We start from the raw sequence: 27853 nt of genomic DNA, 5'->3' as shown, positions 1-27853 counted from the left end.
GGGAAAAAGTTTGGATGTCTTGTACCAGAAAACCATTGAAGATTGTAGAGCCCCTGCCCTGCATATAATCTTTTTTTAAAAAAAGCTTCAGGCCAAGTAGACTTCCATTTTGTGTGTGTGTGTGTGTGTGTGTGTGTGTGTGTGTGTGTGTGTATGCAGGGGAGTAGAGGGTATGATTGAGCAGGCTCGGGAGTGGGAGCAGACCGGTGAATATGCTCGGGCAGTGGACTGTTACCTGAAGGTGAAGGATTTGTCCGACGTGGCCCTTCTCGTAACATGTTGGATTAAGGTAATATACCTCTGTACACCTACATTTGTACGTTACTGAAGTAGCGTTGGACCACTTCTTTTTCATTGTAGTTTAAACTTTTATCAGACAAATGATACACTGGTGCAAAAGAAGGCACTCAAAAATTCAGCCAAAAGCTTCCTTTAGTTGCGGTTTGAGTTTAGAGGCCACTTCAGTATACAGGTGCATCTAAAAAAAAAAATAGAATATTGTGGAAAAGTTAATTTCTTTCCGTAATTTAATTCAAAAAGTGGAACTTTCATATATTCTAGATTCAACACACATAAAGTGAAATATTTCAAGACTTTTTTGTTTTAATCTTGATGATTACGGCTTACAGCTCATGGAAATCAAAACTCCAGTATCTCAAAATATTAGAATAAAGCATTTATAATACAGAAATGTTGAACTTCTGAAAAGTATGTTAATTTACGCACTCAATAATTGGTCAGAGCTTTAATCCTTTTGCATGAATTACTGCATCAGTGCGGCGTGGCATGGAGGTAATCAGCCTGTGGCACTGTTGAGGTGTTCCGGAAGCCCAGGTTGCTTTGATAGCGGCCTTCAGCTCGTCTATATTGTTGGGTCTGGTGTCTCCCATAGATTCTCTATAGGGTTCAGGTCAGGAGAGGTGGGTGTCCAATCAAGCACAGTAATACCATGGTCAGCAAACCAGTTACTAGCAGTTTTGGCACTGTGGGCAGTGTCCAAATCTTGCTGGAAAAGGAAATCAGCATTTTCATAAAGCTTGTCAGCAGGTGGAAGCATGAAGTGCTCTAAAATCTCCTGGTAGATGCTGCCTTGACTCTCGACTTGAGGAAACACAGTGGACCAACACCAGCAGATGACATGGCTCCCCAAATCATCACTGACTGTGGAAACTTCACACTGGACTTCAAGCAACATGGATTCTGTGCCTCTCAGTTCTTCCTCCAGACTCTGGGACCTTGATTTCCAAATGAAATACAAAATTTACTTTCATCTTTCCCATGATTGTGGCTGTGTACTGAACCAGACTGAGAGATTAAAGGCTCAGGAAACCTTTGCAGGTGTTTTGAGATCTGATTAGAGCTCTTCTCAGGTCGTCATTTCTGTATTATAAATTCTTTATTCTAATATTTTGAGATACTGGATTTTTGATTTCCATGAGCTGTAAACCGTAATCATCAAGATTAAAACAAAGAAAAGGCTTGAAATATTTCACTTTGTGTAATGAATCTAGAATATATGAACGTTCTACTTTTTGAATTAAATTACTGGAAAAAAATGAACTTTTCCACGGTATTGAAATTTTTTTGAGATGCACCTGTATACTATTCACTAAAAGCATGTACTGTTTTTGTGAAGAAACTGTACATACTTTTGAGCGTGTAGCAAAAGAGTATGTAAGTACTGGGACACATTAAGATGTCATGTAAGGGAAGAGAACGTTGTTGCGTAGTTCCGCACACTGTCATCGTAAACGTTGCATTTCAGCTCTTCATTCATTATTCCTTATATAATTTATAAACTCTGGTTAGTGCGTAACATTTAAGTTCAAATGACTGTAAATTTAAGTCAAAAAAATGAAATCATATAATCTGGAACAACATTAGTTTTAACGATCAGTTACTACACAAATAAATGATGTATAAAGGCTGCTCATGCACAACATGCACGTTTGTGGGGGTTTATTTTTGTTGTTTTTTTGTACTATATCTTTAGGCAGCAGAACTGGCCATAAAGTTTTTAACCCGTGAGAAGGCCGTGGGTGTTGTTCAGACTGTTGGGCCACGTTTGGTGCAGCACAAAAAGTACACTGCGGTATGTACATGATGCATCACAGAAGTCTGGACAAAGCAAAATATAGAACAGTTTGTTTATTGATATTTTTTTTTACTGCTTCTTTGCTACTTCATGTATTCAGTCAGTTTAAGAGAAAAACTGCTAGACGAATCTGAGTTTTAGAATATTTTTTCTTATTTAAAAATAAATAAATAAATAAGTCAATGTACTTTACAAAAGCAAGACACCCTCACAGGCCATTTTAATAGGAACACCTGTACATCTGCTCATTCATGACATTATCCAATCAACTAATCTTCAACGTTCACATCAAACATCAGAATGAAGAAAAAAAAAATTCTGAAGCAGTTGATCTGTATCTGCATTGTGCCGCTGATATATGATACATGTCTGGTTGGATAATTACATGAATGAGCAAAGGTACAGGAAGCAGGAATTCCTATATGGTGTCAGAATAAAAACCATTAGAGGTTTAAAAAAAATAAAAAATTGTCAAGTCCCCATCTAATTAAAAAACAAAATGGGCTAATTTTCACGCAGGCAGCTGAACTATACCTCAACATGGACCTCATTAAGGAAACTGTGGATGCGTTCATGGAGGGGGAAGAATGGAACAAAGCCAAGCGAATAGCCAAAGAGTTGGATGCAAGGTGAGACACGTTCGTCTCCCCGACACCACTTTGGCCAACAATGTGGCACAGAAAAATAAAAAAAATCACAGACAAGCAAGTAAGGTCAGGCCACACTTGATGCCAGAGGAGAGAGTTTTGCAGTGATTGCTTGCAAATGTTGACTACATTTTAGTCGCTTCAAACCGTTTTCGCCATGGCTAGAGGGGGCGGTGCCTACTGGTAGCTGGAAGGAATGAATTCTGCTTTAAATGTCCAATCAGAAATTGACCCAGGTAATAGGACTATTATTATGTTTTGGTGGGTGCATTCTTAATAATGTTCTGGATTGAGACTCTGCTTAACTGTGCCAATAGGTTGGAAGGATATGTTGACCAGTGTTACAAAGACCACTTGAAAAACAAAGGCAAGGTGGACTTGGTAAGTTTGCTATTGTCTGAAGCATACCGTCTTTTTTTTTGTAGAATGGATAAAACCATCTAGACAACCTGATAAACTCTGTTTCTGATATTGTATGATCTTTGATATATACTCACCGTCTACTTTATTAGGAACAGCTGTACTCTTGCTCATTTATGCAGTTCTCTAATCAGCCAATAATGTGGCAGCAGCCCAATGCATAAAATCATGCAGATGCAGGTCAAGAGCTTCAGTTAACATCCATATCAAACATCAGAATGTAGAAAAAGTGTGACCTCTGTGACTTTAACCGTGGCACACAACAGTCTCTAGAGTTTACACAGATCGGTGCAATAAACAAGCAAACATCCTTTATGTATTGTGCTGCTCCCGCATGATTGCCTGATTGGATAATTGCATCAGTGAGCAGGTGTACATGTATTCCTATTGAAGTGGACGGTGAGAGTATATAGAGGTCAAAAAAGAAGGGACTCTGCATAAATGAATTACTTATTAATAGGTGCATGGAGTAATATGACTGATTAACCTACTGACAGTCCTGCCAGGATGTAGCGATTTTTTTTTTTTTTTTTTTTTTTGCAATGGCAGAAATGAACGCAAAATTAAGCAAACGCTGCAATATTCTGAGGAGCTTGCAATTAAAAAAAAATAACCGCAGATTTGGGCCGAGACGCGTCACAACACGCATTCAGCCAAAGCCATCTTCAATTCACGTGTGTCGAACATGAATACAGCTAAGAGGACTCGTTTACCAACAAACATCACTGCGAAAGAGCGTGCAAAACAATTTCAAGCAATTGCGATTTTGAAAAAAAAAAAAGCACAAAAAATCTCTAAGTTGCATTGCAAAGTTTTTTTTTTTTTTTTTAAAAGCCACAGCATTTTTGGTCGCAACAGTCACAAATAATTTTTAAATCTTGTACATACTGAACAATATTTTTCTTAGAAATCCTTAAAAGTTTATGCAGTGTATTCTTCAAATTGCCCTCACAACCCGTCCCTTCCCCCACACACACTCACCCCCATCATAGTAATAATAAATATGATTATACATGTTGTTTGAACAAAGGTTTTCTATTAATAGCTGCTTGGAGTAGATGTCATAGCTGCATTAGATGTGTATGCAGAGAGAGGCCAGTGGGAGAAGTGCATTGACATCGCATCTAAACAGGTACATTAAAGCTGAGACAAATGCTCCTAACAATCTCTGAATGATCCCTGATTAAATCTCGTATTGATCTGATTCACTGATCCTCTACGTGTTCTGGGTTATTGTTGGTCAAAAGCTGTTTCTGTATATCTCGTCCTCAGTCTTTTGCACTTTTTCTGCCAAACAGAATTTTAAGATCCTGCATAAATACTGTGCCCTATACGCCACCCACCTCATCAAAGAAGGCGACGCAGAGAAAGTGCTTGACCTGTACGTACAGCACGGGATGCCAGCCAGCCCGGAGGTATGCACAGGCAATGATAAAGCCAAGCTGCAGTGAACATTACTAATGCTAATTAACCAGTTATGCCTCATGTAAAAATCTTGGTGTGCCTAATAACAGGTAAAACCTAGTGGCTGGAAAAAGCTCAGTCTAATTGAGCTTAATCTGATTGGACAAACAGCATGCTGCTCCAAGAGCGCTGATATTTCATATAACAGCACTGGGCCATTTCACTGTGTTTATCACGCTGCTCATCTGTGCTCAGTACATAAAATTCATAAAATTCTAGCAATAGTTCATTATACTGGAACCATTCCTACACTCACTATTCAGTATAACAGCACTCTTGCATGTGCTATATTGCTTGTATTATTACAACTAGTCTTCTTCTTATTATTATTATTATCAAAATTGGCATTTTTCTGAAACTTTCCATCAGATTCTCGTAATTTTTTCAAACTGCACGAAGGTCATTTATTTCGAATTGTTTTTCAAATGTCTGTGTGCTCCATTTCTGAACTTCAGAACTTCAACATCTACAAGCGCATGTTTTTAGAGCTGATGAACCTCCGGGACAGGGATGCCGCCAAAGCCTATCGGATGTGGGCTAACCTGAGAGACGTTTTACACTTGCTGGTGAGTGACAGCATTTGCCGAAGTGACGGGACATATTTTATTAACCGTGGTGGTTGTGTATCGCGTCATGCGTTATTCTCTGACTGGGTGTTGTCTTTGTACAGAAGCCCACTGCGTCAGTTTGTTTCAGGTGTATTATTTTGACATAGCTGGGATATGCGAAGAGAAGAATTTCACTGTGCTATAATGTATATGTGACAAATAAAGGCTTCTTCTTCTTCTTTCATCTTAAAAAAAAAAAAAGGGAAAAAAAAAAAGACACTGATATACAATGTGCAGTTTGGTCCAAAAGTGATGTGTTGCATTATACAGATTTAATCTAATAATCTAATACAAATTCTGCATCTTGAAATAAAAGTTAAGTCAAAATAATGAGGTCACGGGTGGAATTAAAGAGATCATAACACTGAGAAGCAAGTCAAAATAGGGAGTTACTAAGTTAAAATAATAAGTTATTAAATCATAATAAGTTACTAATTGGACATAATGTTAATTGATTTGGTTTAATTGTTGGTCTTTTCTTGAAATCATGAGTGAATGAAATAATGAGTTAGTAAGTCAGAATATTTTTCATGTTGAAATGAGTTACTAGTTAGTTAAAAATAATGAGAAACTATTACTGTGCTTCAGGGTTTCTGTATCTTTTTTTTTTTTCCTTCTTCTTCTTTTTCCCCAACCAGTGTGAGAACCTGACCAAGTCTTCAGAAGCCAATTCTCCAGCCCATGAAATCTTTGAGCAGATGCTTGTGGTAGCTCACTATTATGCAACCCGCTCGGCAGCTAAAGGCATCGTCCAGCTGGTGTGTGTGTGTGTGTGTGTGTGTGTGTGTGTGTGTGTGTGTGTTTTGGTTTGTAATATTGCTCTGTAGTAAAGAACAATGCACAGAGTATACAAAATTCATCAATGTACATTTTGTTACTGAGGCTAGGATCCTACATACTACAGATTACTGGAATTAACCCTTATTTCTGTTTAGGTCAAAATTATTTTATTTTACTTAAAGATAACCAATGAACATGACTTTGCTGAATATGATACAACATGTGCATGAAAGATAATTTTCAAAAAAAAAAAAAATCACACATATATTATTCAAATATGATAAACCGCAATTTTAGCCTCTCATTACCTACTGTTTACCTAATTTCACTCACGTTTGGACACACTAATGTCATCAGGAGAATTCCTAAACATAAAAATAAATTCATAAATATTGTTTACATTAATGATAATTTAGTTAAAGATAAAATGCACTAATTATTTAAAAATGATATGAAATATTGGGTTGTAAGTAAGTGCTGTCTCATAACCCTGTGTTTAGTGGCTAAAATTAGTTTCTGAATGTCCATTTGTAATGTTTGTTTCTTTGTTCCAATTCAGAGTACTTTGGCAGCCAAGTTATCCGTTTCACTGCTTAGGCACACAGAGCTTATTCCAGCAGACAAGGCTTTTTATGAGGCTGGATTGGCAGCAAAGGTGAGTCCCTCCACAAGCCCTGCAGTGAAGCCTCACTGTATCTGAGACACATAACGTAGCCCACATTGGAATCAGGTACAATTCTAAATCATTGCCTAATGCTTGTGCAATGGCTAGGATAGATTTTTCCTTTTTTCTCACCTTTAAAACAGCTTGCTTTTCTCCCATAGACAGCTCTCTGGTCTTCATGTTGGTTTATCCTTTTTAACAACAAATGCAGCCTTCACAGGCGAAACCAAGGGCTCACACAAAGAGTAGACATTCAGAGCTGTTAAGTCTTTAAATAATCAATCTAACAGGACACACCTGGGCAGCAAGAAACACCTGTTAGACACATGTTCCAATATTTTTGATCACTTGGGGAAAAAATGGCTGGGTTCAAACAGAAGGGGCCAAGTTGTCTAACGCATCCAGATGTAAATATGAGGAAATGAAATCTGAAATTCTGATCTGTTCATTCATATTCATCTTTTGATCTCAAACCCAAATGTATAGCTTAAAAAATTTTTTGGTCTTGCTGTTCCAGTACTTTCAGAGGGGACTGTATGTCGTGTCCAGTTTTAACTAATTATTCTCGCTAATTATTTGAGAAAAAATTCACATGATATTGAATCTTTCTCTACAGGCTGTTGGGTCAGAGAATATGGCCTTTATTTTCCTCAACCATTTCCTGGACTTGGCAGATGTAAGTCAGTCTTATTAGAGTTTTATGCTTTAATCAACTGATGCACAGATCTGCTAAACATTTTGTTTGCTTGTACAGTTACAGTTGATTTGTCTGTCAGTGTTCTGCAATTTCTTATTAGGCTCAGGATGTTCTACTGTGATAGTATTTGAGTGTGTTCTCAACCCCTCAGTTAAGAATGAACGTGAGATATTTTACACTCGACCAAAACCGTTTGTGCACTGCTTTATGTGATTGTTTTCAGAGTATTGATGAGGGCACAATAGACGCCTTAGATCACACAGATTTCAAGGACACAGACATTCCCTTTGAGGTCTCCCTTCCATCAAAGCTCCATGTCACTGTAAGGATTTCTTTCGCTCTTATTTATAGAGTCTGTAAAACATAATACCTTGAAAAAGCCATTAAAGAACACCAACATTACATTTAGTGTGTGTGTGTGTGTGTGTGTGTGTGTGTGTGTGTATATATATATATATATGTGTGTGTGTGTGTGTGTGTGTGTGTGTGTGTGTGTATGTATGTATTTGTGATATATTAGATTGTGCTACAAAAAAAATTAAACAGAAAAGCAAAATAAACCATGGAGTGATGTATTATAGTGACAGCCTTCGTACAGACAACTGTGTAGTGTAACTGGGTAGTGAACTAGTGTGTGTGTGTGTGTGTGTGTGTGTGTGTGTGTGTGTGTGTGTGTGTGTCAGGTGGAGAAGAGGGAGGAGATCAGGGACTGGCTTCTGACCATTTCCATGGAGCAGCGATTAGAACCGGTCCTACCCAAAGATCAGAGAGGTACTTATGAGGCTTCACTGATTGCTGTGAACACTGGCATCCGCTCCTTACCCTGCGTCATTACAGGTGAGGTCCTGTTTAATCAGAGGTCCCCTCTCTCTCTCTCTCTCTCTCTCTCGTTAACTCATCGGCTGTTGAGTAGCGTAGGATAGTTAAAATTGTGTTTTTAATCTTTTATTCATGGCTCCATAGTTGTTATACAAACTGGATTATTGACGTTTTATTTATCTGCTTAATGATTACATAACGCTACAACACAGTGCACATGTGGGCTGGTAAGCCATATTCAATTACAGCTATGTTCAAAAACGGGATAATAAACTGTTACATCATCAGTGTTCAGTGAAATCTCTCTGTGACTGGATTTCCTTTTGTTAGGACCCTGTTCTATTTCATTTGCTATTAAATGTTCTCACCCTGTATGCGCGTGCTGCTGTTACGGAGGCTTCAGTACGTATTTAATTCTCTCTGGTCACTTCTCATTCTCGCTTTTTTTGACGGTCCACAGGTTACCCTGTTCTCCATGATAAAATTGAGTTCAAAAGACCAGGGATGGCAGCTAACAAGGACGACTGGAATAAATTCCTGATGGCCACAAAGGTAAAAAAAAATAAAAATCCTAATCCTAAAAACAAAATTCTATTTTGTTAATTCAAGAAACATTCTCTCATTAGTTTTTTTTTTGTGAGCAGATCATTATTAATGGATAAATATTCATCTGTAGCTCAATTTAATATGTACAAATGTTAATTTTAATGTGCAAAGCTTAATTTCGCAGAAATATATCCTCACTGTAGTATTGTTCGCCTGTTATCCTGTAGACCACGCACAGTCCGGAGTGTCAAGACGTCCTGAACTTTATAGCAGGCTGGTGTGGGGGCCTTCCATCAGCAGGATACACCTTCCAATAATGGAAACGTGCACACCTCACAGTCGTATTTAATGTGTATGTCTATGTGCTCTCTGTATCATTTTTGTCTCTCCCTCTGCCAGAGGTCATGACCACTAAATCTACAAAGATAGACCAATAATATCTGAGTAGAATTAGCTTTATATAATTATGCCATAGTTTCCTATGTACACGTTAGCTAGAGGAATATTACAATAACCAGAGGTTTAGACTTCATCCTATTTAGACTTGGTCGATCAACTTTATGTTGTCCTAAATGGATATTTCCTATTGAGCCTGTACACTCTAAGTACACTTAACTTAATGCCAAATTGTTAGCCTGTACTAACCTCGTCGCAGATTTGCTGTAACAAGGACTTAACGTAATTTACCGACAATAATTTCAGAATGTAATCAAGTCTAATAATTTATTTAACCAGGTATGAAAATATCCAAATCCAACACTACTATTGATAATAATAAGAAAGAATTACATGCAACATTACATTCCAATCAAATTCAAAACATAATAATACAACATAAGCGGAGACAACACTTACATACCTGGTAGAGCAAAAACTACACACAGTGATCGTGTGGGAGATCTGTCTACAGATTCCCTGAGTCTTTGGCCAGCTCTCCCCTAAATACCCAGCTGCTCTGTGGGTCCACCAAAAGGTGCTGTTTGTGATTATAATTTGATGTCTGTGGAAGGATGTACCTTATTTACATACAGGAGGTAATTTGAGTGAGGGACCCTGGGAGGGTATGCCTTTAACGGCATGTAATATTTTTATTTGAACTGCTGTTGAGGGAATGAGACCATATTTTCCAGTTGCACTGACACCTTTTGTATAATATAGTAAACATGTATTTTTGTCATCTTATTCGCATTAATACATGTTATGCAATGCATTTAGACCTTGGGTGTGTTTAAGGTGATCTCAATACAGAGAAATAGAAGGGTGTGGGGAGAGAGGAAGTGAGGATCTTCCAGGCTCCACTCAGCATAATGTGCTATCTCAGGTGTGGATGCTAATTCTGTGGGAAAAAGATTGAGTGTTCGTTCTCAAAGTCGTCCTTTGTCCTCAGAGAGTAGTTCTCTCTAGGTTCAAACATCTTGGCACCAGCCTTACAGTTTTTCCCCCTTGGCCCCGTGGGCTATTCACAAGAGTCCTTGCGAGGTCATTATATTCGGTGTACAAGGTGTTTAATTCCTGTTGATGACCATCATTTCAGTCTTTGCAAGGTGGGTAGTTGTAGTGTGCTGAGAGCCAGTGCTGTATCGGTCGATGTCCGTAAGGATCTGATGAGGCATCTGACGTAGCAGCTCTGGAACAGTGTGAAGGCAAATATGAGGGCACTGCCAATGGCACATCCCCGAAATATCCAGTCCCACCATGTACAGACATATATTGCTGAGTGTGTAGATGAACTGGAGAGAATTTGTGTAGTCCTTTTGGCCAGATTTGTCTCTATCTGTGCCTGGGAAAGGTGATCTGCTGTCTGCAAAACCATTCCTTGTGCCAAGTCCATTGTGTCCACTACAGCTTGTGCACTGTGCTCGTAAAACGTCATCCCACCAAGGAAATATTTCAGTGTCCAATGGTATTCTTCCTATAATGCTGATCTGACCCATAGAAAAATCCTCTGTTAACTCGAAGCAAAAGGAGTGATTGGCAGGACAGGTCAGTCCTCCATAGGTGAAGGAATTCATTTCACTGATGACACGCCATTGTGTATGTGACACCTGGATTGCATCAGAATGGCCATGCAATGACTGAACATTTATGAGTTTAGTGTCATTGGGGGGAAAAGGGTTGTAATGTGTTATAGGTACAAACAACATAGTTATGCATTTCATGACAACAAGTGTGACTGGTAAACAGGGTCTCAGTACCCTTTAAGGTCATGTATCCAGTAAGGTGATCCCATTTTACTACCTGATCTTTCACCACCACGCCAATAGGGCGTATAGTAGTGGAATTTGGAAAGACTTGCTCTGGGTGGATTAACGGGAAAGTGGCAAAGAATCCAAGGCATCCGGATCATTCATCATCAGTATACATAATGACAGTGGATAGTAATCCAGAATAATTAATGTCTTTCATTTTTTCTGACACAAGCCACCTGCGCAGATCTAAAATTTCCATAAGATCATTTAAAACATGCCTAGGTGTCTTACACAGGCGGAGAGCTAAAATTTTTTGTCTTGCAGCAGTAAACAAATCTTATGAACATGATCTGCAGGCTAAGTCACGTTCGATGGTACAGGTCTGATTGAACAGTGCATGCCTGATCAGTAGAAGCACCTGCGCCTCGGATCTGACCGCTTTTATGATATTTTTGTTGCTATTTGTGATGTGTTGAAACCAGTGGCCACCTGGTTAGACAACCATGTTGAAAGTTGTGATTGACTGTTTATCTTGTAGGTGTTGGCTATGGAATTAACTGAGCCTGCTATTTTTCCAAGCAGGTCCTGTTTAGAAACGTACAGGTGGTGTTTGAACAGCAAGTCTGACTTTATAATCAGAGGTTAAATTATCAATTTGTACCTGTAGCTATGCATATGGTTTGTTGTCAATACTACAATGTCTTGTATAAGCAGTTAAAATGTTTGAAATATTGTAAGTTACATGCACAAATAAATCTGATTTTGTAAATATCTAGCATGTGGTTATGACTATATAAATGAATTTTTCCTGTGTTGACTATACCGACACCCTCCTCAGGTAATGAGAAGTGGCCTAATATAGTCTAGTTGTAAATTAAAGCAAACAAAAAGAGAGACAAATATGAAGATATTTTTGAAAATTTATCAGAGACCTTTTCTGCTGTAAATGAAGACATCTCACTATAGAAATAAAACAAAACAAAAGCAAAGATAACTATCTCAGTGGAACCAGAGTATTCTCTGAAAACACTGGGCACAGTGCAAGAATTGAAGGTTGAATGAGGTGCTAGCCCATTACAAAGATACCACACATACTCACACTCATACTTGCGTATACACACACACACACACACTCTCTCTCTCACTCACACATTCACACCTAGGGCCAATGCAGGGTGGTTAAAACACCTACTGACAGGCTTTCTAATTCCTATATGTATTAAGACGGGTTCCTTCAGTCTCCGGTTGCTGCCATCTCACTTGACGCCGAAAAGGCGTTTGATATGGTAGAATGGGATTATCTTTTTAAGATTTTGGAAGTGTATGGGTTGGGGAATACTTTCATTGGTTGGATTAAGCTACTTTATAGACACCCGGTAGCAGCAGTACAAACAAATTGACTAATTTCAGATTATTTTACTCTGGATAAGGGCACCCGGCAGGGTTGCCCTCTTTCCCCATTATTGTTCTGTCTTGCCCTGGAACCCTTAGCAGCTGCGATAAGAAAGGAGAATGATTTTCCAGGGGTGGTGGCGGGAGGTGTGGCACATAAGCTTTTGCTTTATGCAGATGATATTTTATTATTCGTCTCTGACCCTACTAGATCTATGCCTTGCCTCCACAGAATTATTAATTCCTTTTCCAAATTCTCAGGATACAAAGTCAACTGGTCTAAATCCGAAGCTTTGGCTCTGACAGCGTACTGTCCAGTAACGGCCTTTCAGCTTGGTGCCTTCCAGTGGCCCAAACAGGGCATTAAGTATTTGGGCATTTTATTTCCAAAAAATTTGTCTGATTTAGTTAGAGTTAATTTTGACCCGTTAATTAAAAGGTTTTCGAGTGATGTAGACAGGTGGTCTTCTTAACATTTATCTATGATCGGGAAGGTTAATGTTATTAAAATGAGTTGTATTTCAAAATTCAATTACCTGCTACAATCTCTCCCTATAGATGTCCCTCTTTCTTATTTCAAGCAATTTGAGAGTATAGCGAAGTCTTTTATTTGAAATGGTAAGCGTCCCAGGTTAAATTTCAATAAGTTACATAGGCCGATTGACAAGGGTGGGCTAGGCCTACCCAAGATTCTGTTTTATTATTATGTGTTTGGTCTCAGACATTTGGCTCATTGGTCACTTCCACCTGAGAGAGCCCCTCCCTGGTTCTGCATTGAACAAGAAGTTCTTGCCCCTATTTTGCCACTGCAAAGCCTTTCCATTAATCTAACCAGAGAAGTTAAATCACACCCCGTTTATTTCACATCTGCACTCAGTATGGACAAGAGTGTCCAGAGTGTTTGATTCTGATATTTATCTCAATGTTGCCTCGAGCCTATGGCTAAACCCCAAACTACGTATTAATAAGTCCCCTTTTTGTTGGTCAGAGTGGATCACGAGGGGGGTTAATACACTCGGTGATCTTTATGAGAGTGGTGTGATGATATTTTTTTTAAAAAATTGGTTCAACATTTTGGGATCCCCAGATCTCAGTTTTTTAGGTACTGTATCTTCAACTACGCCACTTGCTCTGTACTATTTTTGGGAGTAGCATGCACCCTCCTAAAGCAGCAGATACTCTGGGAGAGGTGATTTCTGCTTTTGGAAGAGGACATGAAGCATCAGTGTATTACTCCTTATTGATTCAGAGTCTAGGGGACGGCGTCTCGACCACTCTCAAGAGATTATGGGAGAAAGATTTAAATTTGGAATTGGGGGAGGGAGAGTGGGCTAGGATTTTAAAAAATATAAAAACTGCATCGGTTCTATTGGACCCCCACTAAATTGTATAGGCTTGGTCTTAAAGACACACCCAGCTGCTGGCAATGCCATTCAGAAGATGGAGACACCACCCATGTTTTTTGGGGGTGTCGTAAGATCCAAGAATTTTGGTTGAAGGTGCAGAGCTTTGTATGTGAGGTGTTGAACACTCAGATCTCGTTCTGCCCTAGACTGTATTTTGGGAGATGGGGAGGTGTCACGTATCGTGACGGAGCGGAGATAGGACGGATGCAAGTGCAGTATGAACAGTTGTTTATTTTAAAAGAGAGACAGGCAGATAAATCCAAAACGTGATCCATAAACGTAATCCCAAACAGGCGAAGGTCAGGCGATCGGCAAACAGGCATACACAGGGTTAAACATGAATCAAGGTCGTGGTCACGGAAAACAGGGTCGATAAACAAAACGAGAACCATGAATTATGACGAGGAACTGGGAGCGGATAATCCAGCGTGAACTAACGCTAAACATGGACCGTGCCGATGACTACTAAACGAACTACTCTAACTCTACGATAATCTTCCGCGTTGTGTGCTGGGAGGCGCGCGGTATATATGCGGACATGATCAGCGTCTAAACTGCTAGCAGCTGAGGGCAATACAGACACACGTGAAATCCCAGCCAATGACAGAACAGGGAGGAGACATGACAGAAACATAAACAAAACACACGTGTCCAGATGTCACTACTGTCAACAATGGAAAAGCAGGTGCTTGCGCGTTCGCGCTTAGAGCACGCTGCTTCAAGGGGGAATCATGACAGGAGGTCATAAAATTGGAGGATAGGTACAAAAAAAAATTGGGGTTTGACCAGTGTGATAAGTGGTAGGCAGGTTATTTTAAGGGGATGGAAATCAGATGGAGCGCCCTCGTTTCCAGAGTGGTGTGTGGAGATAGGGAGGGTGGCTGCCTTTGAGGAGGGGTCGAGCAGAAGGATGGGAGTTGGGAATTCCTTCAGGAAGAAATGGAGCAGTTATTTGGCGTTTTTGGGGGACTCTCGAGGAGGGGCGGTGGAGAGTATAATTTAGAGTTTAGTCTATGATTATACTTGATTATTGTATTTTCCTTTTTTTTCTTTTTTTTTTTAATTGTGTGTATTTTATTATTATTATTATTATTATTATTATTATTATTATTATTTTGGATAGGTGAGTTTATATTCTATTGACCACAGGGGTGTTCGTGGGGGGACCAGGGTGGGGTGGGAGGTTGGTAGGGGGAGGGGTTATAGTGGGGATTTATGTTAAAATAGTTTGATTCATTATATATGTTGTTTGTCTCTTTGTGTTAACTTGTGAATCAATAAAAGTGTTAATTGCAAGACAGGGGTTCCCAAACTTTTCCAGGGCAAGGCCCCCCAAATGTCATTAACATTTGACGAGGCCCCCCTTTTGCAAGATGACTTTAAAAAACATCAAAAACACAGACTTCTGAATATATCCCCCTTTTTTTTTGTTAATAATTACATCTTGCATCTTTACATTACATTAGGAATTGATTGTGTGTGTGTGTGTGTGTGTGTGTGTGTGTGTGTGTGGTTGTCTGAGAGTGAGAAAGAGAAAACATACTAGTGGGAGGGATGGGCTTAGTGGCTCCGACCAAATTGTTGAGGCCCCCACTTTGAAAACCACTGTATTAAGATACGTAGTTTGTGTTTTTTGTGTGTGTCTGTTGCTGTGTGTGACTATGCGTTTTACTTAAGCGTAAGCGATAAAACATGGCAGAGTGTGCTGTTCTAGAAAATTAATCAGTGGCTTTGAAAAAATTACATCTGGGAATTTAGCAGCACTGTGAGATATAAATAAAATTCTCCAGCAAGAGGCAATATGACACTTTTTATCAATTTATCATGTTTATCAATTTGTGCTGCAAAATTTGGGAAATCCTGGTACTAAACCAGGGAGCCAGAATTAAAATTAATAATAATGTGCAAGTTGTGACCTGGTTCTATTCTGTTGCTGTGTGAGAGCATTTTATATTATCTACAGAGATGTAGCACCTCTAAATACTATGGGGAGAAGCATTATAAGTTAAAATTAAACAGTCAGCTGTACTCCTTTGTAGGGCAACGGTGTTATTTATGGTAAAAATAACTACACAATGCCATTAGGAGAGATCAGAAACATAGTTCAACATAGCTAACACATGAATCTTGAATACTCTAATGACTATTTCAAGATTAGATTGTAGTTTTAACCTCAAACATACGATCACTGGCTGTGGTTAACATTGACAACCTTAATAGGGCTAAATGTTACAATTTTACCCAAATCCAGTCTTATGTGACGATTATCACTACTTTAGTCTAAATGTACTTCAGTACATTAACATAGAGCTCATGACCACTAAATCTACAGAGACAGACCAATAATATCGAAGGAAAATTAGCTTTATATAATCATGGCATAGTTTCCTATGTACACATTAACTAGAGTAAGATTACAATAACCAGAGGTTTAGACTTCCCCCTATTTAGACTTGGTCGATCAACTTTATGTTGTCCTAAACGGGTATTTCATATCGAGCCTGTACACTCTAAGTATAATTAACTAGTGCCAAGTCATTAGCCTGGTCTCTTAGTTCCCTTAGTTAGTAACACTTAATTACAATAACATTATTTCTAGCCAGAGTTCATGACCACTAAATCTACAAAGATAGACCAATAATATCTGAATAGAATTAGCTTTATATAATCATGCCATAGTTTCCTATGTACACGTTAGCTAGAGAAATATTACAATAACCAGAGGTTTAGACTTCATCCTATTTAGACTTGGTCGATCAACTTTATGTTGTCCTAAATGGATATTTCCTATTCAATTCAATTCAATTTTATTTGTATAGCGCTTTTTACAATAGACATTGTCTCAAAGCAGCTTTACAGAAATTGAGCCTGCTATTGAGCCTGTACACTCTTAAGTACACTTAACTTAATGCCAAATTGTTAGCCTGTACTAACCTGGTCGCAGATTTGCTGTAACAAGGACTTACCGTAATTTACTAGAGACAATAATTTCAGAATAATTCAGAATGTAATCAAGTCTAATAATTTATTTAACCAGGTATGAAAATATCCAAATCCAACACTACTATTGATAATAATAAGAAAGAATTACATGCAACATTACATTCCAATCAAAATCAAAATATCATAATACAACATAAGCGGAGACAACACTTACATACCTGGTAGAGCAAAAACTACACACAGTGATCGTGTGGGAGATCTGTCTACAGATTCCCTGAATCTTTGGCCAGCTCTCCCCTAAATACCCAGATGCTCTGTGGGTCCACCAAAAAGTGCTGTTTGTGATTATAATGTGATGTCTGTGGAAGGATGTACCTTATTTACATACAGGAGGTAATTTGTGTGAGGGACCCTGGGAGGGTATGCCTTTAATGTCATGTAATATTTTTATTTGAACTGCTGTTGAGGGAATGAGACCATATTTTGCAGTTGCACTGAGACCTTTTGTATAATATAGTGTAGGGAATCTAGCCAGCGGGGGACGGAGCACAGACACACAGGAGGCTGTTTCGGTGTTACTCGTGGAGAAATCTTTATTCAAAAATAGTTTGTGAGAGGGTGTGGGTGAGCATGTGTGCGTGTGTGTCGAAGTGGGGGGGTGAGGTGAAATGCTTAGTCACTGCGGGGTTGCCGAGGGCGTGCTAGGGGTTTCCCGAGTACCGGGGAAAACCCCTATTATATATTCGCCCCTCGCCTGCTGGATGGTGGAACTCTTCCATGCCGCGCACCATTCACAGGCCGTGTGTATGTGTGTTGGCGGCCCGCCCTGCCGCCACGTGCTCTCCTGCCATCCAAAACATTGGTGGTGCTGAAGCGTAGCTGTCTCTTCAGCACGACCGCAGGAGAAGCGATCTTTGTTTCTTGTGCGCCGGCTGCTGGCCCGTTGCTACAGTACCCCCCACCAGCTCCGAGCCTACTGACGCCGCATGTCTGGCCCACAGTGCAAGAGGCCATCTGCATTCCCATGGTGGGTCCCCGCCCGGTGCTGGACCTGGAAAGAGAAATCCTGCAACGAGAGGAACCATCGGGTTACCCTGGCGTTAGTGTCCTTGGCTTTGGCCATCCACTGCAGTGGGGCGTGGTCTGTCACAAGGACGAAGTGCCGACCGGCCAGGTAGTATCGCAGCTCTTTGATGGCCCACTTTATCGCCAGGGCCTCTCTTTCCATGGCCGCATATTTGCTCTAAGCTGGGGAGAACTTTCGACTGATGTAGAGGACCGGGTGTACTTCTCTCGCTGTCTTCTGTCTCGCCTCTGGGGCCAGGGCCACTTGCCAGTATCCTTTGGTTAGGTCCAGGGTGGATATGAACCGGGCCCTCCCCAATCGCTCCACTAGGTTGTCCATTCCGGGGAGGGGATAGCTGTCGAACTCCAAGAGCTGGTTCAGCTTCCGGAAGTCATTGCATAGGTGCATACTTCCGTCGGGCTTTGGCACGACTACGATGGGGCTGGACCAGGGGCTGTTGGACTCCTCGATGATGTTGTCCCGCAGCGTTCAGCCGATCTCCTCCCCGATAGCCTTGCGACGGGCCTCCGGGACAAGATCGGGCTGCTGCCGCACCACCACTCCCGGCCAGGTCTTGATCTCGTGGTGGACCAGCTGCGTCATCCCTGGGGAGGTAGAGAACACATCCGTGAATTGATCCACCAACTCTGATAGCTCCTGTCTTTGCCCAGGAGTGAGATCTTCCCCCAGCTGGACCAAGGTACCCTCATCGTGATCTGTGTCCCGCGCCGCAAACGCAGACACTACTGGCGCCGGCTCTACCTACTACTTTAGTAGGTTCACGTGGTATGTTTGTGTCTCCGCTCGCTTACCGGGCTGTTGCAGGCGATAGTTTACGGCCCCCTTCTGCTCGAGGACTGTGTATGGCCCTTGCCACCGGTCTAGGAATTTGCAGGAGCTGTTCGGCACCAGTAGGAGCACCCAATCACCAGGTTGGAACTCCTGTGGTTGCACCAGCTGGTTGTACACTCGTTTCTGCTCCTCCTGGGCGGCTCTCATATGCTCCTGGACGATCGGGGCCACTTGGTCAATTTGCCCCTGCATTTCCTGCACGTAATTGACAACTGAGCAGAACGGGGAGGGCTGTTCCTCCCAGGCTTCCCGGCCACGTCCAGCGGTCCTCAAGGTCACCGTCCGAAGAGGAGTTCGAAAGGGGTTGAACCCCATGGAGGCTTGGGGGCACTCCCGGACGGCGAAGAGAACATAGGGTAGAAGGAGCTCCCAATCTCTCCCCTCCTCGTCTACCACCCGTCGTAGCATCTGCCTCAAGGTTTGGTTGAACCTCTCGACGAGCCCATGTGGGTGGTAGACGGACGCCTTTAGGTGCAACAGCCGACACAGATCAGACATTAGTTTGGAGACGAAAGGCATACCTTGGTCGGTTAAGATGTCCTTCGGTATCCCCATGCGGCTGAATAGGAGCACCAGTTCTCTCACAATGTTATGGGAGGTGGCTTTGCGTAACGGCACCGCCTCGGGGTATCGGGTGGCGTAATCCAGGATGACGAGTATGTACTCGTGGGCCTGGGTGAATTTGGGAAGTGTCCCCACGGGGTCCATGCCGACCCTCTCAAAGGGGACGCTTATGATGGGCAGAGGGATAAGGGGGGCCGGCGGGGGCCTCCGTGGGGCGGTGCACTGGCACTGGGAGCACTGTTGGCAGAAGCCCGGACCTCTGCATCCATCCCTGGCCAGACAAAGCGGTCCTTTAGCTTCTCTAGGGTGTTTCGTGCCCACAGGTGGCCCCCAAGCGGCTGGGCGTGGGCCAGGTGCATCGGCATCTGCATCTTGGTCTTGGGGACTACGAGGAGGTCCATATTTCCCCTCGGTGGCTTAACCGTTGATACAGGAGGCCTCCCCTGATGAGGAAGTAGGAGGAGGGGAGCCTCTGGTTCGGACTCTGGTCGACCCCTTTTATCTGACGCACCTGGGCCCAGCAGTCTTTCAGGCGGTCGTCCTCCTTCTGTTCCCGCCCGAAGTTCCCCTGCCAGTTTACCTGTTGGAACACAGACGAGAGCGGGTTAGAAGGTGTGTGCAGCTTACCTTCCTTCCCGGCGTCCTCCTCGCTTCTGGCCCTGTAGGCCTGCCGCACTCATGCTTCCTTCACTCGCTGGGGCAGTTGCGGCGGGTCCGGCGTGGGGAGGACACATCCTGCCGGCCAGGTTTTCTGGGCCTTCTTTGGCATTCCCTGGTCCGGCTCTGTCGGCCTGGGCTTGTCCTCAGGTGTCCCGTAGTCCGGGCGGCTTTGGTGGTGCTATCCGTCCTCGGCCAGGGTGGTCAGGGTGCATTCCAGGGCGGTCAGTAGTTCCCTGGGTGTCCCGGGGCCTTCCATTCCCACAGCCTGACGTTCTGTGGGCAGCAGAGTCTTCAGGAACCGGTCCACAGCCACCCTCTCTACAACCTCGGTGGCAGAGTACAGGTCTGGCTGGAGCCACCTCTTGGTGAGGCAGAGGAGGGTGTCCATCTGTCCCTGGGGCTTGGCTCCCGGCCTGTAGCTCCACTGGTGGAACTCCGCCACAGCCTGGGGGGGTTTCGTCCACAACGCCAGGATAAAAAGACTTTTCATTACCCAGGTGTCACACAAGAAACATCTCATGATGGGTAAAAGCAAAGCGCTCTCCCAAGACCTTTGCAACATTATTGTTGTGAAAGATATTGATGGAATCCAGACGTATTTCAAAACTTCTGGATCCTCCAGTAAGCACCACTGGAGCCATTATCCGCAAGTGCAAGCAACATCACTCTGTCATCAACCGGCCACGTACAGGAGCTCCTCACAAGATTTCTGACCAGGGAGTCAGAAGGATAGTCAGAAGAATAGCCCAAGAGCCAAGGACCACTCGGAAAGAGCTCCAGAAACACTTGGAGGCAGCAGGTGTCATCGTCACAGAGAAAACTATAGGCAATGCACTCCACTGCGCACGTTCACCCCGCAAGACTCCATTACTAAAGAAAAGGCATGTCGAAGCTCGTTTAAAGTTTGCTACAACTCATTTGGACAAGCCTATGAAATACTGGGAGTGTTACAGCCATTTTGCCATTTTTTATTGTAGACTTGGAATTTGGGGTTGTTTGGTGTGGCAGCAAGCTAGCTTAATCTGTTATTTGGGATTGTGTTACGTTTTGTGAGGTTTGGTGGTGTGTTTCCTCCTGGGTCATGGGTCACGTGTGGTGCAGGAGGAGTATATATGACGTAGGTTAACCTTCCGACAGGGCGGACAGAAATGGAGAGCTGGGAAGCACACCTTTTTTGACTACGCTCCTGCACACCAACTCAGAACAAGTAATTTTACGTTAAGTTTAATAGCAAGGTTTAATTATTAACAAGTTTTCATTCATCATTTTGTTACTGTCAAGAAAATAAAGGACTTTTTATTAGCGGTATGCGAGGAGAGTGCGTTAATCCAACTTGGTTCCCACGTTTCCCCGGCATTGAACAAATCGCCGACACATAAAGTAAAAAAAAAGTATGGATTATGGAGTTTGGACTCTGAACGACTGGAAAAGGAGATCGTTGGACACTCAAGTATGGGAAGATCATCTCAGTGGAACTGTGAGTAAAACGGTGTTTGAAAGGCACAGACTGGGCCGCACTCAGGACTTCCGCGTTCAAGAGAAGTCTGAAAGCACGGATTACATTCGCATCTTTGAATGTTGATTTTACTCTGAAATAATACAAGAGTGAAAATGCAGGAACAAGCAGACGATGTTGAGTCCCTCGTTCAAAGGGAAAGGGAATTGTTTAAATTAATCGAAGAGGAAGGCTGGGTGTCCTCACGCGAAAACGTAATGAGATAAATGCTCTTATCGAAGCTGGTCACACAAAGGACGAAGTAAAACAACAAATTTCCGTCTATATTCAGTATCTGGACGAGTTTATGGAGTTGCAAAACATAGTTCAATCCTTATTGACTGATGAAGAAAAGGAGCATGATCATAATGACTGGTATGAGCCTAAACTATCGCAGTGCAAAGAGTCCCTCAATGGTGTTGAACTTTGGCTCAAAGTGGATGACGTGGATGGTGAACTCGAACAAGTGTCTTATTATATGCAAGGTGCTGCTGTTGAGGAATCTGTATCGCCACATGACAGCGTTTCACAGGCCGCAGAAAAGGCCCAAAGTAAGGCCTCCGGTCGGGGCAGCAACGAGTCTAGCGCTCTTTCCGAAGCTCGAGTACAACGCGGTATATTGATGGCACAATCGGAGTCGCTGGAGGAGCAACTGGAGTTGGACATGGAAGAAGTGAGAATAAAATCAAAGAAAGAAAAACTTAAACTGCAAACAAAAATAGCAGAAGCTGAAGCCAAAATAAACACTCTCATGGAGTCACAGTTCTTGCACTCCCAAACGAGTAACATCACAACTTCATCTAGAATGTCAACCAAATATATTGTTCCAACTATAATGAAAAGGGTTCAAACAAAACACAGAGCATACTCTGACCAAAATGTCACTAACAAAGCGACACATACGCCATCACAAGTAAAACTGGAGACCCAAGACCCATCTTCAATCACTATCAGAAGGCCTATGCAAAGTTCAATACAAAAGGAAACTCCGAGAGATATCCCTCTTTTGGATGACGATCCCCTCACGGATGTCATGAAAAGGCAAAATGTAATCACAGAACTACTGATAAAGCAAAGTGCATTGTCGCAACTTCCAAAAAAAAGAGAAATCTCAGTCTTTCATGGAGACTAACTGCAGTTCAGATCTTTCATACAATCTTTTGAGCAGACCATCGAAACAAAAACTGACAATATGCAACAAAGGGTAAACTACTTGTAAAAATACACATCTGAAGAACCAAGAAACCTTGTCCGCAGTTGTTTTCATATGCCACTGGAAAAAGGATATAAGGAAACTAAGGAACAACTTGAATGTCATTTCGGAAATAAAGTTAAAATCACATCTGCTTTCATGGACAAGGCACTGAGATGGCCTACTATCAAGTCAGAAGATGCATCTAGTCTGAGGTGGTATGCCCTTTTCTTGAAAAGTTGTCATAACACAATGAGGGAGATAGACTATGTTACAGATCTTGAAACACCCTCCAATTTAAAAATCATTGTGTCAGCTACTATTTAGACTTCATGACAAGTGGAGAGCAGTAGTCTGCAACATCTACGACAAACACAAGCAGAGAGTGACATTTAGAGAACTACTTGCATTTATTGACAAACAATCTCGAATGATGCTGGATCCAATCTTTGGAGAGATTCAAAGCCCGTTGAACCAAACTTCTGAATCAAAAGGCCAGTACAAAGCCTACTCCAAAGCAAATAGTAGGGGGAGTAGTTTCACTATGACTGTTTCGCCAGTGTCAAAGTGTGAGCCATCACAGAATGACAAGCAAAGTGGAAATACAATGAATGGTTCTGATGCATTTGTAAATGAAAAAAAGGTGGAATTCTTCAAAGTTAAAGGACTGTGTTTCGGGTGTCTACAAAGAGGACACATGAGCAAGAGTTGTATGAAGCGGATGTCGTGTAATGTGTGTAAAAGGGGTCACCCAACCCAGCCTCAGGATCACGCTAAAAAATTCTCTTGTTCTAAGGCAGTCGTTTCTTTGGCAACTGGTAGCCATACTGAGGCCAGCACAAAAGAAGGTGCTCTAGCAATCGTGCCCGTCAAAGTGAAGTTGGAGAAAGGTACGAAATGTATTCGAACCTATGCTTTCCTAGATCCGGGGAGCTCGGCAACATTTTCTACAGAGGAATTATCCATGCAGCTTCACGCCCTCGGTAAACAAACAGAAATACTTTTGAAAACAATGGGTCAACAGAAACCAATAAAAAATTATTAGTAAAAATAATAAAAATTATTATAACCATCAGTTATAAAATATCTGGCATAGAAGTAGCAGCACTAGACAGTAACTCATTTCTCAAATTGCCTGACGTTTTCACACAAAAATCAATTCCAGTGGCACAAGACAACATTCCGAAATTGGATGATATAAGAAAATGGTCTTACCTTAAAGAGGTCGACTTGACGCCAATCAATGTTACCATTGGCCTACTAATAGGTGTCAGTGCACTGAAGGCTCTAGAACCCTGGAGAATAATTAACAGTGGAGCTGATGGGCCCTATGCTGTTAAAACCCTTCTTGGCTGGGTTATCAATGGTCCACTCGGCCAAGGCAGGATTGAAAACAACAAGGATACCTCTGTTCAAGTCAATAGGATATCCTTCGCTAACCTGGAAAACCTTTTGATGCGACAATATAATCAGGATTTCATGGAACAGCACTATGGAGAAAAGAATGAACTGTCACAAGAAGATCAGCATTTTATGAGTATCATATCTACTTCAGCTGAACTTAAAGATGGTCATTGCCACTTAAAACTCCCCTTTCATAACAGCAATGTGATCATGCCCAGCAATATTCAAATAGCCCATCAAAGAACTCAACATCTGCTGAAGAGAGTTGATAAGGATGGAACGTTTTATAATGATTACCAATCCTTTATGAACAACATCAGGAAGGAGTATGATGAAGTTGTTCCTCAGAGCGAGTTGCAGGCTGAAACTGGCAAGGTGTGGTATTTGTCTCACCATGGTGTCTACCACCCACACAAAAGAAAACTGCTTGTGGTGTTTGACTGTGCTGCAACATTTGGTGGAACTTCTCTGAATAAGGAACTGCTTCAAGGCCCTGACTTTACCAATACACTACTTGGCATATTGCTTCACTTTCGGCAAGGCCTCGTAGCCTTCATCACCGACATAAAAGGGATGTTTCATCAGGTTCAAGTGGCAAAGGAAGACACTAACTTCTTGCGCTTGCACTAACACCAGCTTTCTCTGGTGGCCAAATGGAGACCTCTCTAAAGAGCTCGTGGAACACAGGATGCTTGTGCATATCTTCGGTGCAGTGCCATCACCCAGCTGTGCAACATACGCTTTACTGAAAACAGCAGATGACAATCAGGTGAAGGATCTGGAAGAAGTCACAAATACCATCCGGCAGAACTTCTATGTAGATGACTGCCTGAAAGCAGACAACAGTACAGAGCAAGCAATACTTCTGTATCAACAGCTCACAGAGGTATGCTCAAAAGGTGGTTTCCAATTAAACAAATGGATCAGTAATGATCGTACCATGCTCTCTGCAATTCCTGAAGAGGATAGACCAAAAGAAGTGAGAGCTCTGGATTTAAATAAGGAGCAGTTACCAATGGAAAGAGCTCTTGGTGCTCAATGGGACGTTGAAAGAGATGTCTTTACTTTCAGCATAGCAATTTTATCCATCATTTGTTCAATCTATGACCCCTTGGGCTTTTTGGCTCCTATCACTCTTGTGGCAAAGAGGCTCTTACAAAGCTTATGTAAGACGAAATTGAGTTGGGATGAAAAGATCCCGCTCAACGTAGCTCAAACCTGGGAAGAATGGCTTTGCTCGCTCGATTCTACTGGACACTTTCAAGGTAAACCAAAACTTTATTCCTAAGAGCTTTGAAGACTTCACATCTGCACAGCTGCACCCCTTTTGTGATGCTAGTGAAGTAGGTTATGGCACCATATCCTACCTTCGGCTCACAAACGGTTTGGGTGAAGTCTGTGTGTCTTTTGCCTTTGGAAAAGCTGAAGTTGCACCTCTTAAGTGTACTACCATCCCTAGAATGGAATTGGCAGCAGCAGTCTTAGCTGTACGAATGGATCACATGTTGAAGACAGAGTTACAACTCGCATTATCAGATTCCATCTTCTGGTCAGACAGCATGACAGTTCTGCAATATATCGCAAACACAAGTAAAAGATTTAAGACATACGTAGCAAATCGAATCTCGATAATTCATTCTATGTCAAAGGTAGAGCAATGGCGGCACGTCTCATCAAAGGAGAACCCTTTTTCAAAGGAGCTTTTCTTCACTGTAAGATATGGATCAAAGGACTGGAAATCCTTCGCAAATGCTCTCAGTGGCCAAAGACACTTGGAGACATGGATACCATTTCAAGCAACGACCCTGAGATGAGCAGCAAGCTTCTGTTCATGTCACATCTGCAAAGCCAATGGAAGAATCTTGTCCCACCAGCAAGTTGCTTTCATACTTTTCCAAATGGAAAGACCTAAAGCGGGCCGTGGCATGGCTATCGAAGGTCAAAGACACACTTAAATGGAGATGTGATGAGAAGGAAAAGACGAACAACACACAATCTGACAAAACCATCCTAAAGAAAACGTTGACTCACAGACTTTCAGTGGTGGATCTCGATAAAGCTGAGAAGGCAATTGTCAGTTTTGTGCAAAACCAGCACTTTCCTGAGGAAATCTCATGCTTGAGTAAGGGAAAGGCTGTAAAGAAATCCAGTTCTCTATACAAACTGGATCCAACAATCGTCGATGGCATCATAAGAGTTGGTGGTCAGTTAAGCAAGTCTGCATTACCCGAGGAGGCAAAACATCCTGCTATCCTGCAAAAGGGTAGCAACATCTCAGAACTCATTGTTCGTTCCGTACACGAAAAGGTTGGACATAGTGGAAGAAATGATATGCTTTCCACACTTCAACGGCGGTTTTGGATTCCTCGTGCCAATTCATTGGCTAGAAAGATCATTAGAGAATGCAATGACTTACAGAAGATGCATAATAATGTATTCTGTAATGGATAAATTTGATGTTTAAATGTTGATTTACTTAGTCTATGAATTTTGAATCTTGGCCTCAAGGTTTTGCCAACATGGACTATTCGAATGAACATTCTTTTTGCTGGCACCCACCTTTTTTTGATGTATTATTTCATGGACTCTCTTTCTCTCTCTCTCACACACACACACACACACACACACACACACAGAGGAAGCGTCTTGAAGCTGTCATTACAAACAGTAGGCTTCTCCACTTAGTATTAAATAAATTTCAGTTAGCGTGTTCAATACTTTTTTCCCCGTGTCATTCCACTTTATTACACATAACTTCATTTATGGACTTCAATGTTATTTCCAGATTTCTTGAGTTAATACTGATGTCTGGTTAAAATTTCATGTGCATAGCCTCATTGGAAATATATTTACTGAAAAAAAATATTGACACATCCAATATTTATTTCCCCCACTGTATATTCTGAACTAGTTAGCCTAAAGGCAGCCAATAGTGTTGCCTGTTTAGCAGATCGGACAGCAGATGACTTGAAACTATCTCATCACAGGTGTTTTAGGTTCTTGTTATTTTGGGAGGCTCTCGGAATTCTGTGGAAATATTTTGTGAAACTTCATTTTATCTAACAAATGAAATTTGTTGGAACATTTATTAATTCCTGTCCTTTAAAACCTATATCACACAAAAATACTTTGAAAAAAACCCAAAACGTTTCCAGCCTAGGTTTTAAGTCTGAGAATATGTCTGCGTCCTGAACACTAATTGGAAGGTGTTCCATAAATGTGGGACTTTGTTAGAGAAAGAGCTTCCCCTTGCTGTAGCCTTCATTATTCTGGCTACCAACAAAGAGCCTGCACCTTTTGATTGAATCAGGCATGGTGGATAATAAAAGACCAAAGTTATTATTTTGGCTTGGAAAGGTGTCTGATTCAATAATATGTAGAACACATTTCGGAAAACAAATTCCATTTCTCATTCCATCTCTCATGGTGAGAGAGAAGAGAGAGTACACGCTTGATCATCACATGATTCATGTAGATTTCAGATAGTTCCAGGAAGATATTTGCAGACTTTTTGAATCCATAGAGTTAGAGAGACAGAACTGAGATTTAGGGTAATTAGTAGTCAATAAATGCTTTGATTTAAAATATCTATATAACACACCAACATCTGTATGTAGTATGTATATATAGTTACATCAATGATTTAAAATTTTTTTTTTTTAAATCCATTAATATTTGAGGATTAGTGTGGTCAATTAGTGTTACCTGCCTTGTTAATATACCATGGTTAATGACAGTGTTGCTGTTGTTTTTAATTAATATTTTTTATGTTCTTAAACTTGTAAGTTAGTCAAGGGCGTTCACTAAAGTCCTGTTTATGACTTTCAGATAGGACAAGAGACAGGAGACTATCAGTGATTGGCAACTCACTGCATGGGTCAATGGACTTGCAGCAGCACGATGTCATGTGTTGTCTTAGAAAATCCACTGCAAATAAGTGAAATGTAAAA

At 41.6% G+C, this 27853-nt stretch overlaps 1 protein-coding gene and 1 pseudogene across 5 annotated transcripts in view; one reads left to right on the top strand and one right to left on the bottom strand.

The window, feature by feature from the left end:
- The window catches only part of ift172 (intraflagellar transport 172), a 45068-nt gene extending 33366 nt beyond the window's left edge, over window positions 1-11702 (top strand). For 4 of the 5 annotated variants that reach the window (XM_053647586.1, XM_053647576.1, XM_053647594.1 and 1 more), the window contains 14 exons: window positions 160-289; window positions 1994-2092; window positions 2615-2724; window positions 3060-3123; window positions 4208-4294; window positions 4461-4577; window positions 5082-5192; window positions 5873-5992; window positions 6574-6669; window positions 7295-7354; window positions 7599-7697; window positions 8059-8212; window positions 8655-8746; window positions 8968-11702. In XM_053647586.1, the coding sequence (XP_053503561.1) occupies window positions 160-289; window positions 1994-2092; window positions 2615-2724; window positions 3060-3123; window positions 4208-4294; window positions 4461-4577; window positions 5082-5192; window positions 5873-5992; window positions 6574-6669; window positions 7295-7354; window positions 7599-7697; window positions 8059-8212; window positions 8655-8746; window positions 8968-9057 (1429 nt within the window). In that variant the 3' untranslated portion in view covers window positions 9058-11702. Of the gene's footprint in view, window positions 1-159; window positions 290-1993; window positions 2093-2614; window positions 2725-2878; window positions 2979-3059; window positions 3124-4207; window positions 4295-4460; window positions 4578-5081; window positions 5193-5872; window positions 5993-6573; window positions 6670-7294; window positions 7355-7598; window positions 7698-8058; window positions 8213-8654; window positions 8747-8967 lie in introns of those variants that run through there. The other variant, XR_008388300.1, reaches the window with a different exon arrangement.
- On the bottom strand, window positions 10266-17898 carry LOC128616759 (uncharacterized; annotated as a pseudogene).
- Between the last annotated feature and the right edge of the window lie 9955 nt (window positions 17899-27853).

This window comes from Ictalurus furcatus, chromosome 2 (genome assembly GCF_023375685.1).
Source record: "Ictalurus furcatus strain D&B chromosome 2, Billie_1.0, whole genome shotgun sequence".
Classification (NCBI taxonomy): Eukaryota; Metazoa; Chordata; class Actinopteri; order Siluriformes; family Ictaluridae; genus Ictalurus; species Ictalurus furcatus.
The sequence above is the reverse complement of the archived record's forward strand: the minus strand, read 5'-3'. Positions and strand labels throughout refer to the sequence as shown.